General features: G+C 35.5%; 1 protein-coding gene across 4 annotated transcripts; it reads left to right on the top strand.

Annotated features, from left to right (window-relative positions):
* The first annotated feature begins 2,452 nt into the window (after positions 1 to 2,452).
* On the top strand, positions 2,453 to 13,677 carry LOC133534461 (syntaxin-12). 4 transcript variants are annotated; one of them, XM_061873596.1, is made up of 6 exons: positions 2,453 to 2,579; positions 4,833 to 5,056; positions 6,851 to 7,016; positions 8,947 to 9,075; positions 9,420 to 9,558; positions 10,613 to 13,677. In XM_061873596.1, exons 2-6 carry the CDS (start codon positions 4,836 to 4,838, stop codon positions 10,786 to 10,788), a joined length of 831 nt encoding a protein of 276 aa, XP_061729580.1. In that variant the 5' UTR covers positions 2,453 to 2,579; positions 4,833 to 4,835; the 3' UTR covers positions 10,789 to 13,677. The 4 variants fall into 4 exon arrangements, with proteins under 4 accessions (XP_061729580.1, XP_061729582.1, XP_061729581.1 ...); XM_061873598.1 differs by lacking the exon at positions 2,453 to 2,579 and adding an exon at positions 2,602 to 2,816; XM_061873597.1 differs by lacking the exon at positions 2,453 to 2,579 and adding an exon at positions 2,602 to 2,820.
* Positions 13,678 to 14,768: the final 1,091 nt, after the last annotated feature.

The raw sequence follows: 14,768 nt of genomic DNA, 5'->3' as shown, positions 1-14,768 counted from the left end.
TTAATATTATCATTTCTCCCTTACCTAAAGGTTGTCTGGCAGAGGTCGCTCTTTAGCGATAAGACCGCCTGTTGTCACCTCTGTCTTCATATATTATGTATGTCTCTCTGTAAATATTTTTTGAGGTTGTGCAATAAAGAGGATTTGTATTGTATTGTAAAGTATGTCACATAGCAAAAAAAAACGAAACAAATAATTATCATAATTTTTACTATAAGAAATATGCTAATATTTAAAAAGATTTATATACGAAAACATACGAGTTATTTACGAAAGACAAAAAAGGACCTGGATATAAAGTATAATTAATAACATTCCTCCTTTAATATCATATTTCATATATCTTAGCGAAAAAGTGTAAAGAATCTTTTTTGTACAAAATTTTATGATAATTATTTTTGCACTGGAGTACCATTTAAATGTTATTTAAGAAAATAAAAATAACCTATGCATTGATTATATTTAACTTACCCCCTTTAATATCTTTTAAAATATTTACTCGTATTGGTTCTAGAGACAAGTGTTTATTTTTGTAGAAAATTTTATGTAAATTATAAATTTTATGAGTTATTTACGAAAAATTAAGAAGGGACTTTGAATTTGATTATAATATTTTACTTTCCCGTTTTAATATCATTTCAAACAAATATTAATCCTAGCGAAAAGTGTTTTTCATGTTTCTTATAACAAATTGTATGCGAATTATTTATGTTACTTAGATGTTTTTTTTGTTTTGTGTCATACTTTATAGATTATTTACGAAAAACTAAAAAAAAGAGAAGCGTAGAATTGATTATAATTAACTTTCCCTCTTTAATATCTTTTAAAATATTTATCGATGCGAAAAGTGTACCCAATCTTTTTTGTAGAAAATTTTCTGTAGATTATTTAAGTACGTTTAACAACGTTTTTTGCTATTAGCAACTGTTTACGAGTTATTTACGAAAATATACAAAAAATGACCATAAAATTGATTTTAATGAACTTTCCCGCTTTAATATCTTTTTAGGGTTCCGTAGCCAAATGGCATAAAACGGAACCCTTATAGTTTCGCCATGTCCGTCTGTCTGTCTGTCTGTCTGTCTGTCTGTCTGTCTGTCTGTCTGTCTGTCCGAGGCTTTGCTCCGTGGTCGTTAGTGCTAGAAAGCTGAAATTTGGCATGGATATATAAATCAATAAAGCCGACAAAGTCATACAATAAAATCTAAAAATTTAATTTTTTTTAGGGTACCTCCCCTACTCGTAAAGTGGGGGTGAATTTTTTTTTTCGCTTCAACCCTAGAGTGTGGGGTATCGTTGGAAAGGTCTTTCAAAACTAATAGGGGTTTTCCAGAAACATTTTTTGATAAAGTGAATATATTCGGCGATAATCGCTCCGAAAGAAAAAAAAAATGTGTCCCCCCCCCCCCTCTAACTTTTGAACCATAGGTCCAAAAAATATGAAAAAAATCGTGGAAGTAGAGCTTAAGAAAGACATTAAATGAAAACTATAGCGGACATGATCAGTTTAGCTGTTTTTGAGTTATCGCAAAAAGTTTTCCCTTCATAGTAAAAAGACTTACTTTAATTAGGTACTGATTATGCAAATTTGCCTATTTGTTTAACTCGGGTGAAAGGTACCATTTACTACACTTTAGGCTCCAGTTTAGCTTATTGTGATGGAAGAGTAACTACGGAACCCTACACTGAGCGTGGCCCGACATGCTCTTGGCCGGTTATTTAATGTTGATCCTAGTGATAAAGTGCATAGAATCTTTCTTGTAGGTAATTTTATATAGATTATTTGCGTATCAGATAATTTTTTGCTATGGACCACCGTTTACGAATGATTTAAGAAAAACTTAAAAAAAGGACCTTTAACTTTTGTAGGGTAGGCGCTTCAATTTTGAAACGCTTATAACCTATCTGGAGTTATAATATCATTACTTCTTAGTAGACGTACACAGCGCTGCGAAGGTAGTTTATCCCCTTTGCTAATAATGTGCATGATATGTACTAATATCATGGATGCAACAAATAAATGATTATTATTAATAACAGCCCATTGTGACAGATCAGTAACTACGGATAAAACGTAGTGATTATATGCTCTTTGACTACGGATACGGAATCCTACACTGGGCATAGCCCGGCAGCCCCGACATGCTCTTGGCCGGTTTAACTTTTATGCGTTTACTTTCGCCATCTATATTTGAATAGCAAACTTATACATTTACCTAGACTGTCAGTAGATGTCGCTAGGTGAGTTGCCAACATCAAATATTAACTCCAGGATAACAGCAAAAAGACAGACGGAGAGATAAACTAACATGATATAACAGTAATAATATATATATATATATATATATATATATATATATATATTATCTTTTTAGTTGATTCAGATCAATAATATATAAATTCCCTGTAAACGTAAGTGGACACCAAGTGGACACACACAGCTGACAGCTGTCAAGTCTGACAGTTAGTCTATTGACAATTTGAACATTGACGTCGCATTGTCGATCTAGTCGTGAAAATCTTTAAAACACGACCAAAACCAGAATTTTAATAGGCCAAATAGTTTAACTTAGGGTCAGGTATGTAATCACTTATTCAATGAGTCGTTTTTCCACTCAAACTGCATAATAGTGTGAACCATCGGGTCTAAATCAATGTCTTAATTTTACCTTAGTTACTTATGTTGGAGTGAACTTCCCGTATCGTTTAGGTATTTTTTGTAATACGCTTCTGTGACTCATACGTGAGTAGTGACAACCATAACAAACACAACGATCTTAATAACAGCGTCATTCCTGTAAGCACAGCTTTCTTCAGTACGTAAGTAACAATAGTGAACCGTTTTACCTGTTTAGTATTTTTGCGTCAATGCTGTTAGGTGAGACAATCAGCGAATTTTCATAAATTAGAAATCTCCTCCTGCGGCTATAAATTTAGCAATGAGTATCCAGTTTTAACTAATGGTATTTTTAATAGAGCATGATTTAATGATGTTGAACATAATTACTATTCTAGATTTAGTGGAGTTGATGAATATTTGTTAAGTTAATAAGTTAAATACGCAACTTGTTAAGGTAATTACTTACATTGGTGTGCTAGTCAGTATTTGAATAAAATAGATATATGAATTATTATAGTAAATCAGTGTTACTGTAATCCAATAACTTTTAAGGTAAATGCGTTCAATTTATCCTGTGATTGGTTTCAAACTTCAAAATATAGGTTATTTTCTGCACTATTTGTTGTTTAAGAGCTAACTATTTTGATATTTTCTTACCTCCAGTGATTTATACAATTAAAACAATAAATAAAAATAATAATTCAGTCTATATACGGCCCACTGCTGGGCATAGGCCTCCTCTCATGTTCAAGAGGGCTTGGGCTATAGTCCCCACGCTAAACACACAACAAAATAAAATTTGTTTTTATGTTTTATTCATGTCGAAAAATGAGTTACTGGTAAATCAAATATACATGACACAATAATGGTTTTATAATGTGCATAATATTTTAATCATAATATACCTACAATTCAGTGTACATACCTATCCACTCTTGTGGATACTCATTTATTAATAATATTCACAAATAACACTATTTATTTATTCTGTAATACAGTAACCTTAGTTTATTTATTTATTTAAACTTTATTGCACAATATAATAAATAAAGTACAAATGGCAAACTTAATGCCTAAAGGCATTAGTTATATGTTCACATTATGCTACTTGTTCATGTTCATCAAATAAAAGGATTGTGACTTCATCAATACAATTTGAATATACCTGTATTTTATACTGTATTATATATATTTTTACCATTACTTATTCCTCATATTTCTTTTAAAGATTTATTGTATTAAAACATCATGTGCACAATATACTGGGTGGGTCCTGTAACATGAGAAAATAATTAAAACATATGAGTCATATAGAAGCAAACTCTGCTACATCCAGCAGCAAACTGCAGCTGCATAAATATTGACTTATAAGAAGTATAATATTTTTTAGTTGAAGTGGAAGTTGCTATATCTCTTCAAGTGGCATATGTCGTTTTTGAGTTATTGGAATGTTGATTTTATTTCAATAATTCAAATGTGAAATTTAAATGCCATAATCGGTCGGGAGTCGACTAAGGACTCCAAGGGCTAAGGATTTGCTTCTATCTGACTCATATATTCTACTCATTAAACAATAAAACTTTTTTAACAACTTTTAAAAATGATGAAGTGTTACTTTCCTATTTTCATACACATTAATTATTATCTTGTATGTTATTAATTATTATCATTGTCGCTTGTCACACAAGTTGCAAACAAATATTGATCAGGTTGAGTTTTTAGTCTACAAGTTTAATTTCTTGCTTCTGTTACAGGGCCCACTCGGTATAATTATTCAATACTTTACTTATCACATAGTTAATTGTTGTAATGGGCATTACAACAAAACTATGTGATCATTTCGTTATTTGATCTTTTCCTTGTAAATGATATTTATCCTGAACCATGCACGTTTTTCTGTGAATATAGGTATATTCCTTTATAGAGTTAACCAAGATAAGTTAGCAGCAATTTTGATAGCCCAGACGGTGTACGGGTTATTTTAAACATCAAACTTCTATGAAATTATGACATTTACTTGAAACTTGCACTGTCTGGGCTATCAAAATCACTGCCAACTTATCTTGGTCTGACCCTACCTCCATACATGCATGTATAATGGACAAAAAAAATTACAGCAGTTTTTCATACCTATTTGGGCAAAAGTAAAAATAATTTATTTTAATTAATAATCAAGCCGTTTTTAAAAATTTGTATAACTCATTTTGTTCAGATCATGGCAGAACGTGAGCCTATAAGTGGCTCGAGCCGAGACTATGGCGCAATCGCCGCGCCTCCCACGGTCGGTTTTGCCGACTTCAGCCCCACAGAGCTATACAATCTCAGCGAAGGCATTGCTGAAAATGTCAACAGCATCAACACTGGCCTGCGTTCTCTGGAGAAGATGATGAAACAAATTGGAGGGCCTAATGATAATCTACAACTTAGGGATAAAATGTAAGCATATTATAATATATGTACCTAATAACTATTATCAGGAAGGCGGAAAATCGTGCAGAATGGAGAGCCTTGGTGCACAAAATAACGATCTCACGTGGTCGCGACCGTCAGTCATGAGAAAACGAGGGAGAACAAGACCTAATAACTGAGACTGCATAAGATAGATGCTTAGGTTAGGCACAGATGTACAGTCAACCAATTTGATTCCTAGGCCACTATAGAACCATGCCATAATGACTTCTACGACAGTGCTTATTGAGTGATGCGTGTCAAGTATCTAGTAGTTAAAGTGACAAGGTTCTATAGTGGCCTAGGATTCAGATTGGTTGACTGTACATGCTAGTGAATAGCCTAGTTAATAGAAGTCTAGAGACTATCTTTAGGTAAGAATAAGCTTCAAGGACAGAGATTTCTTTTGTCAGCAATTAGTTATGCATATACGCGTTTATACAACATAATTTAGTACTTACATAAAAAAAGAAGGCATACAGGCATAAAAAACATTTGGTCGCTTGAATTGGGTCCCCACTCAGCATAATGCCGCGGAAATCTGTGGCGCTGGTTTTCTGTGGGGACCTGACTTAATCTAGAGATAATGGCAACACGTACGCCAACGACACACAAAGAAATTAACATTCAAACATTATTATTTATATAAAAACTGAACATACAACATTAATAATTAATAACCGGCCAAGAGCATGTCGGGCCACGCTCAGTGTAGGGTTCCGTAGTTACTCTTCCGTCACAATAAGCTAAACTGGAGCTTAAAGTATAGTAAATTGTTAACCAAGGGATGAAACGGTACCTTTCACCCGAGTTAAACAAATAGGCAAATTTGCATAATCAGTACCTAATTAAAGTAAGTCTTTTTACTATGAAGGGAAAACTTTTTGCGATAACTTAAAAACAGCTAAACTGATCATGTCCGCTATAGTTTTCATTTAATGTCTTTCTTAAGCTCTACTTCCACGATTTTTTTCACATTTTTTGGACCTATGGTTTAAAAGTTAGAGGGGGGGACACATCTTTTTTTTCTTTCCGAGCGATTATCTCCGAATATATTCACTTTATCAAAAAATGTTTCTTGAAAACCCCTATTAGTTTTGAAAGACCTTTCCAACGATACCCCACACTCTAGGGTTGAAGCGAAAAAAAATTTCACCCCCACTTTACGTGTAGGGGAGGTACTCTAAAAAAAAAATTTTTAGATTTTATTGTACGACTTTGTCGGCTTTATTGATTTATATATCCATGCCAAATTTCAACTTTCTAGCACTAACGACCACGGAGCAAAGCCTCGGACAGACAGACAGACAAACGGACATGGCGAAACTATAAGGGTTCCTAGTTGACTACGGAACCCTAAAAAAGAAGAAGTAATACTGCCTTGCGTTCCTCCCTGTATTTATAACTGTGACTAAATTGAACCACGAGCCACTAGTGGTTCGAAAAGTGGAATCTTGAACGTTGTGAGGATTTCGAAGCACAAGGGTTAAACATCTTTGCCACCAAGTAAAACACACATTTTTTTTCACCACACCAGCGCGAGGAAAAATACTAGTAGTAAGATATTACAAACGAAACCCAAATGAATGCTATTAAATATTGATCATTTAAAGTAAATTCCACCAGCCAACATTAGGAAACAGCTCAAAATTTGCATTGAATGCATCAAATTACTTGCCACTCTTATGGATAAAATGCAACTTTCGAATAGTTTTTGAAGAATAACGAACCTTAAAAAGTGGTTAAAAATATTTTCTACAACATTTCATTTTTTTTTTGCAGTCACGACACTCAACAAACAGTGAACGGGTCAGTGTCGGCGACGGCGCGCGACATCCAGCGGCTCGGCGTGGTGGCGCGACGCGGGGACAAGCCGCAGAAGTTACAGGTGGAGAGGCTCACACAGGCGTTTAAGGATGCGCTTGCGAAGTACTCATCAGTACAAAAGGTATTTCACACTATCAGTTACAATTATTATGTGATTGATGTGTTTTAGACGAGATGATACATAAAGCGGCTACGCAGCGAAGCAGTGGTGACGTAGGGACAAGCTGCAGAACCTACGAGTGAAGACGCGCTTTAGAAGTACTCTTTAGTACAGAAGTTATCTGATTCTCTCAAGTACTATATTGGCTCACTGTTGGCGCGGGCATCAGTTGCAGAACCAGCAAATAGAGTGGCTTATGAAGTCTTTGAAAGATGTGCAAGTGAACTCACAACTCAATAAGTATGAGATAATTATTGCCAATCTGTTTTTTGTGGCGACATGTTTAGCAACATGTATTTGTTATACGCAAGGGACGCCCCAGCCACGACTTACATAAGCCTTCAATTTTGCATTTTGGATGCATTTTATGTTTAATCTGGTTCTCCTTATGCAAATTTCATGCAATTTTATTCATCGTTATTCTCTTAATACGTTAATTTTCTCCACTTTAAACCTTGATATTTAAGTAGAGCATATTAGTTTGTCTGCGCAAAATTAAAAATAATAACTAGTTATTAAAGAATATTATTGAAAAATTGAGATTTTAGTTCAAGTTTGCTTGTGTGAGTGATCTTTACACAATCGTAAACCGAGATGGCGAGTTAAGTTTAATCATAGCCAACAAAGATGTCACTTTAACATAGGTAACCAAACTAAGTAGTACCAAATTTGCTCGATACGAGTAGGTGGTAATAAGCTAAGGGTGTGTAATTCACAAAATATGTTATACTAGTTTAGCTTAATAACCATTTCCTGTATAATTTGATCCCTAGATTCGTACATGTAACTACCTAATCGGAGGTCAGACCAGATTTGCTTTCTAAAGGGTTTCCTGGGAACTTCGTTAATCAGTTAGGTGACAGTTCAAAACTTGGATTGGTGGGTAATGATAATAATTTTTACAATAATTTAAAATTAAAATTAAATATTTATAAATTATTAATGCATCAACATTGATTTACCAAAATTATAAGATTGTAACATTTATATAACCTACATTATCATTAAGCCCGCGAGAGTGTGAAGGGTACTTACTTATGCCATGAGCCCCCTGTGCGTTTTTCTGTATTCGTTTTTAGGGTTCCGTACCCAAAGGGTCAAGCGGGACCCTATTACTGAATCTTCGCTGTCCGTCCGTCCGTCTGTCACCAGGCTGTATCTCATGAACCGTGATAGCTAGACAGTTGACGTTTTCACAGATGATGTATTTCTGTTGCCGCTATAACAACAAATACTAGAAACAGAATAAAATAAATATTTAAGGAGGGCTCCCATACAACAAACATATTTTTGTCGTTTTTATAAATAATGGTACCGAACCCTTCGTGCGCGAGTCCGACTCGCACTTGGCCGGGTTTTTTTCAAGCTACCGCTCGATTTATTTCCCGTTCACCGTAAATTGAGACTATTGTACTGAAGAGTTGTTGCGGTTGTGATTTACTTACTGGATTTATTTATACTCGTACGGACGCCAAAATTTACTTTTTAGGATCTTTTTAGGTAAGTAATAAATGTCAAGCCATTAAATGTCAGTGTGAACATCAAAAGCCAAGGCTTCTATATATATATCGGTTTCGGTGGCGGTTAGGCGAATTGTTTTCACTGACAATTGTGAGAATATCATGAGCCCTTCGGAGGTCAACTGGTGACAAGCGTTAGTTCATACCCGGAATGTCGTTATAGGTAAAACTAACAAGGAGAGTATAAAAAACATCGGTGGTCCGGTGGAAAAAGAAAACGGCGTCAAGTTAAAGCTGCCTTACAATACACTTTGGTGGCTAGTCGGCAGGACATCCCTAGACGTCCACCTTAAGACCTAGTTTGGCGTTTGATTATTTTTCACCAGATGGCTCATGACTTTTTCTACAAATATTTTCACTTATTTTTGCAGCAAGTATCAGAGAAGATGGCGGCACACATGCCGAAGCAAGCTCGCAACCGCAACGACCCGTCTTTGCTCGAGCGACAAGCCATCGCCGACGACGAGGAGTCGGCGTTGCTGGATAACCAGCAAGCACAGGTACTGCTCAGAGATATGGTAGCTCACATGCTAATGCAGACTCGGCGGCGAGACCCACTGGCGCTGGGTGAAGCGGCAGGCCACGGTCGACGATAAGAAATCAACGTTCTTTGTCTTGGCTATTTAGGTGAATTAACTTTGGAAAATATACTGTCTCTACTGTGCTTTCATAGTAAAGGGCGGAACGGAAAGCGCTATCACGAAAGCCATTACATTGTCGTCTATTACAAAGAACTTTAGACTAAGATAAGACTATATGCACAGGTACGTAAACTATAAGAAAAACAAACTAGAGTTGAAAATAAACATTTGGATTCAGAGCTAACTAAATACCTTTTTTATAGGCGCGTCTCGTTCAGTTCGAGACGAACATGCTGTTAGAAAGAGAGCAGTATATCCACAAGATAGAAGCCGATGTGCTAGACGTAAATCAGATCATGCAAGATCTAGCTAGCCTAGTCCAGCAGCAGGGCCAAACTGTAGGTAAGTGGCTAAATGTAATTTCAGTTCACCTTCATCTGACGCCTATTCCAAAAAATAATTAGGAAATATACGTCGTTACGTTCAATATAACCCTTTGGCAATGACCAATTGCTACTGTATTACAGTGTTGGCCGAACTTTAATTAGAATTGAAAATATTTAAAATTAACCATTACAAATTGAACCGTTAACTGTAACCATCCGTTCAATTTGTAATGGTTAATTTTTAATATTTTCAATTCTAATTAACTTTCGTCCAACGCTGCTGTATTAAGGCCAACAATGTATCGCAAGTTACCGTGAACTGATGAATGCTTCTAAATAAGTTCAATACATATTTGCAATATAGTAAGTATTAAAATGTAGGCTGCTAATGTTTACAATTACCGGCCGTGGCGACTTTGGCTTGCGATGTCATCGCTTTTAGTTCTCTCTCCACGGACTTAAGACATTTCATAGCTCTCTATTCCATTCTCAATGATCCACACTTCCCTGAATATATTCAACTCTTCTTTTACTATGGTGCTTCTCGTGACCGTCAATTTCGCTCTATTGGCAATCTCTCTTTCCATCCCTCTTCATCGAGCAGGCTTCATGTCTAATTCATTCTCTATTCAGGCAGCTCGTCTCTGAAACGATCTTTCCCCCAACATTAGAAAAGTGCTCAACAAGTTTGCTTTTAAAAATCTGTGCGTGATTACTTTGCTGCCTACAATCTTTTCTGCTTTGCCCTAAGGTTCACTGGTAAAGAATGTCTCATAGCATTAAGTTCGCCTTTTGTACAAATAGACCAAACTAGAGTATTACGTACACCTGAGTGGGGTTCGTCGCAGTTCCGCCAAGGTATGATATGAGTGCGCTGTCGAAATGCTGTCAATCAATCTTCAGACGAGAACGGGAGAATATGGCGTCGGTGGTGGTTCCTGGCTCAAACCCTCTGGTTTTCTTAAGATAAGAAATGTGCAATAAAGTTTAAATAAATAAATAGTCAATGCTATGCTATCCTCCGCATACTTAACTATTAACCATAACTAAAATATTAATCTTTTCTCTAGACACGCTCGAAGGTCACATAGAAGAAGCCAGCGCCAACGTCGAAGCTGGCGTCGACGAGCTGGCCAAAGCCGAACAGCACCAACGCAGCTACAGGAAAAAAATGTTCATACTCATCATCATCGGCAGCATTGTGGCCATCATATTCATTGTTTGGATCATCAAGGCCTTCAGATAAACAGCGTATTGTCTATGATTTGGTTCTCTGGAGGTTTATATAACCGGTCAAACAACTTTGTCTCTAGAAAAAGGCGCGAAATTCAAATTTTCTGTGGGAAAATTACGCCTTCGCGCCTACATTTTATATTTAATTTGCCGCTTTTTTCTACTGACGGAAATGGCTTGACAGACTATATATGATGACGTTGAGGTAGTTGTCACAGTGAGTACGACTGATTTGTAGATATGTGTTCTAAAAGAAACTCGTTGCAACTGTCCCATTAAAAACTCATATATCTGTTAGGATACATACAACGAAAAAACGAATCATGTCATAAGATTGATAGGCGATTTCTTCGTTGTGATCATTTTTAGTGCCAAGTTTGAAGTAGACGTTTGACTACCTGCAGCTATGATGTTGCAACTTGCGCCACAGAATAAATAATAGTACTACCGTGCAGAAATTACACTTCCTACAAAACCGAAGTTTGACAGCGATTTAAGGACGAATCATGCTATCCCTTTCTAATGTATGGCGCTATCTCTTTCGGATATTTAGGGTTTTCAAAATTAAAGTAATTATTTTGTCTGTGAAAAAAGAGTTATTAACTCATTAATGCATTCTATCAACCATTATGTAAAGCTCGACCAGTATACATGAGAATAACAGCGGCCCCTTGATAATAACCGTATATTTCTGGTCGGGCTTTATGTATTATGTATATGTCAAACGCATTCTGTGAAAATAACCCCTTGAATAAACACGGGTAACTATGTAAATAATGTCCTCACAATGTGTAATATCATTCATGTACATCATACTTCAAAATACTGTGATTTATAAATTCTTACTCTATTCTATTTATTTCAGCATTAATGTAATGCGATAAAATGTGGTTTTTTTTTGCACAAAAATGTGCATGTTACGTTTAATTTAGAGTTGGGAACATAACTCTGCATAATTATATTTGTTTATAATCAGACATAGGAATCCGTGGAGCAAAATTGTTTGACAAGTAGGGAGTTCCTGTATCGATAAACTCGACTATCGATGCTAGTTCTATATACTAGTGATCACTCAAGGGTTTGCTTGTAAAAATACGTTTTTATTAAGAGTAAAAATAATAATTAAATAATAACTCAATGTACTCTTCTTCGTTTTTAAGACAAGACAAGACAATTTTATAATTTTACTCAACCCAATTTTTTTCTTCGTGAATGTCCCATTTTCTATTGTTAAAGTAAACGACCAGAATTTGTTCCATATTTTATTGTATTAAGCGTCTAAAATTAAGGGAGTAAAATTATAAAATTGTCTTGTCTTAAAAACGAAGGAGAGTACATTAAGTTATTATTTAATTATTTTTTACTCTTAATTAAAACATATTTTTACAAGCAAACCCTTGAGTGATCACTAGTATATCGGGTGTTTCCTGTAACACGAGCAATAAATTAAACTGTAGGCTGTACTCCTCAAACTCACCAACATTTGTTCAGCAACTTTTAAAAATAACTTATGTTTTAACTTTTATTACACATTCAAGTTAATTCTAAGACGCAATGTATTGCGAATTTTGTTACGTTTAAAGCGTGACAAGCAACGTCAAACACACTGATGTCAGCGTACATTGAAAATAATATTTAATTTGTATGAAAACGATAAAATCTTAAGATTTCATAATTTTAAAAAGTTGTTAGTGAAAAGTTATATCGTTTTAGGAGTACAATATATGGTTTAATTATTTGCTCGTGTTACAGGAAACACCCGGTATAGAACTAGCATCGATAGTTGAGTTTATCGATAAAGGAACTCCCTACTTGTCAAACAATTTTGCGCCACGGATTCCTATGTCTGTTTATAATGCACAGAATGTACCATTTTTCAAGTGTGTACTTGTCACCGCGTTACGCCAGTTCGCTACTGACACTAATACTGTAATACTACTTAAGTGGTATTCAGAATAAAAAAGTAAATATCAGTCTGGTAACGGCCTGCGCAAACTGGCGGAGATGTCGTCAATTAGTTCGGCAGATCACTGAGGAGGATTTAATCCACGCAGCACACACCAACGAGGGAAAATTCCCCGCGATACCGCGAGCGCCCGCCGGCGCACCACGGAGCACTGCGGCACAGGCCGGGGGATGACACGGCATGCCGCCGCCTACTGCCGCGTTTACTCTATCAAAAGGGAATAATGACTAAGGTGCACGAGTTCTCGCTCGGCGCACTCGGGAGGCCTCGGCGTATCCTGGGGGCTGCCGTGGTTATCCCCTATCATGCTCCTCGATGCCGCGGAGTAACAATCCTCCGTGATACTCCGAGGTCGGTCTCAGAGCATTCAAATTTATACCTTAATGTAAATGAAATAGGAAAGAATATACATGGATACGTTTAAAGTGATTTGCGCTGCGTTCCGCCGGTTTGCGCAGGACTTAATACCTCTTTACTAACAGTTATTTCTAATTCCGATTTGTTGGTAGTTTTAGTAGGTTATTCCTACTAGTTACCACCAAGTTGTTGCAAGTGGTAAAAGGTGGGGAAAAAATCCCAGTAGTTACCACTGGTAAGAACTTAGTGGTAACTAGTGGGAATAACACTCTCATTATGTTTAGCTTGTGTTATTGGATTAAAATGTTAAGTTTTCTACAATTTATGAGTATTATCAGCTTTTGTAATGAACTACAATATTGTGTATTTATATAGCTGTATATAAGGCCTTAATTATTGTAGAATTTTATTATATAGAAAACAGAAAACTATATGAAAAAGTGCCTTGGTATTGGACCTCACGAGTTCCTATAGTTTTCCGCTGTCTATTATAGGTAATAATATGTTATATAATCCATTCTAGTTAGGAATTCATAGTCGATGTAATAAATTATAACTTTATTAAAGTTTTTAATTTGATTTTTAAATGTTTTACTTGAAACCAACAATTTCCGACAATCCGTGATACTGACATGTTGATGTTGTGATATATTGTTGGATCGGAATTGAACCACACAGGTGCGCTTATAAGCACTTTTAATAGCTCTTTGCCACAAAAGGCATTGTCGATACGCCATGACGTTTATTAATAATGTAATGTATGTAATGTTTATGTATAATGTGATTTGTATTCTTTAGTTTTAAGATATATTCTTACAATATGTATGTTAGTTTTAAGGTATTTATTTACGGGCCACTAGTTGCCTGAAATAAAGATTATCATTAATTAACGTCATGGTGTGTACCTAACCTATATGTCATTTTGACTTTTGTGTTTATTGGAATGGGTTTCCCGTTTTATGAGTACAGTGCGATATAAAACACTTGAAATTAAACAAAATTGAACTAAACAATTTCCATACAAAAACATATTGCTATGTTTAAGAAATTTACGTCAAAAATGAGACAGTTACGATGAAAGTGGGGCCCTCATTATTTTTTTACTATTTTATGTCACACTGTAAGGTGGACTTTTTCAGCATTTAAAGAGACTGGATTACAGGTACATAACCAGTTAATTGGAACTATAGAGAGCGGAAACTCCGGAAAGCGAGCACAAATCTAACGATATACCTACTTAAGCCGGGATTCCACCATTGTGCTGCACACGCTTTTTGTACTGAATATGCTTGTACCGCACGCTGTGCACCATCCCGCCTTTACATTGCACATATTGTGCCTGCTTGCAAGAAGACACGCAATTAATTATCATTTAAAGAAAATATCCCTACTTATCATATATTCATATTCATGGTCACCCTACCAGTTACGGAGTCAAGTTACTTGATTGCACTGTAAACACCGTAATGTTATGAATTATGAAATGTATCATTGTCAATAACTTTTTTGACGTTTCCAGCCAGCAAATACAAAATGGTTCAATTAAATAATTTGATTAATATGCCCATGAGCCTATAACATTTCTATGTAACAAGTAGGGTAACCATGAGACTCAGTAAATGTAAGTTAAAAGTTTAATTGAAACACTAATTTTAATATCCTAAAACAAA

This window comes from Cydia pomonella, chromosome 2 (assembly GCF_033807575.1).
Source record: "Cydia pomonella isolate Wapato2018A chromosome 2, ilCydPomo1, whole genome shotgun sequence".
Taxonomy (NCBI): Eukaryota; Metazoa; Arthropoda; class Insecta; order Lepidoptera; family Tortricidae; genus Cydia; species Cydia pomonella.
The sequence above is the reverse complement of the archived record's forward strand: the minus strand, read 5'-3'. Positions and strand labels throughout refer to the sequence as shown.

Bases quoted from the DNA above. Each gene is read 5' to 3' on its own strand.
- LOC133534461 (XM_061873596.1), top strand. From the start codon at position 4,836: ATGGCAGAACGTGAGCCTATAAGTGGCTCGAGCCGAGACTATGGCGCA. The intron at 5,057-6,850 runs GTAAGCATATTA...TTTTTTTTGCAG, and splicing joins CTACAACTTAGGGATAAAAT to TCACGACACTCAACAAACAG. The intron at 7,017-8,946 runs GTATTTCACACT...TTATTTTTGCAG, and splicing joins AGTACTCATCAGTACAAAAG to CAAGTATCAGAGAAGATGGC.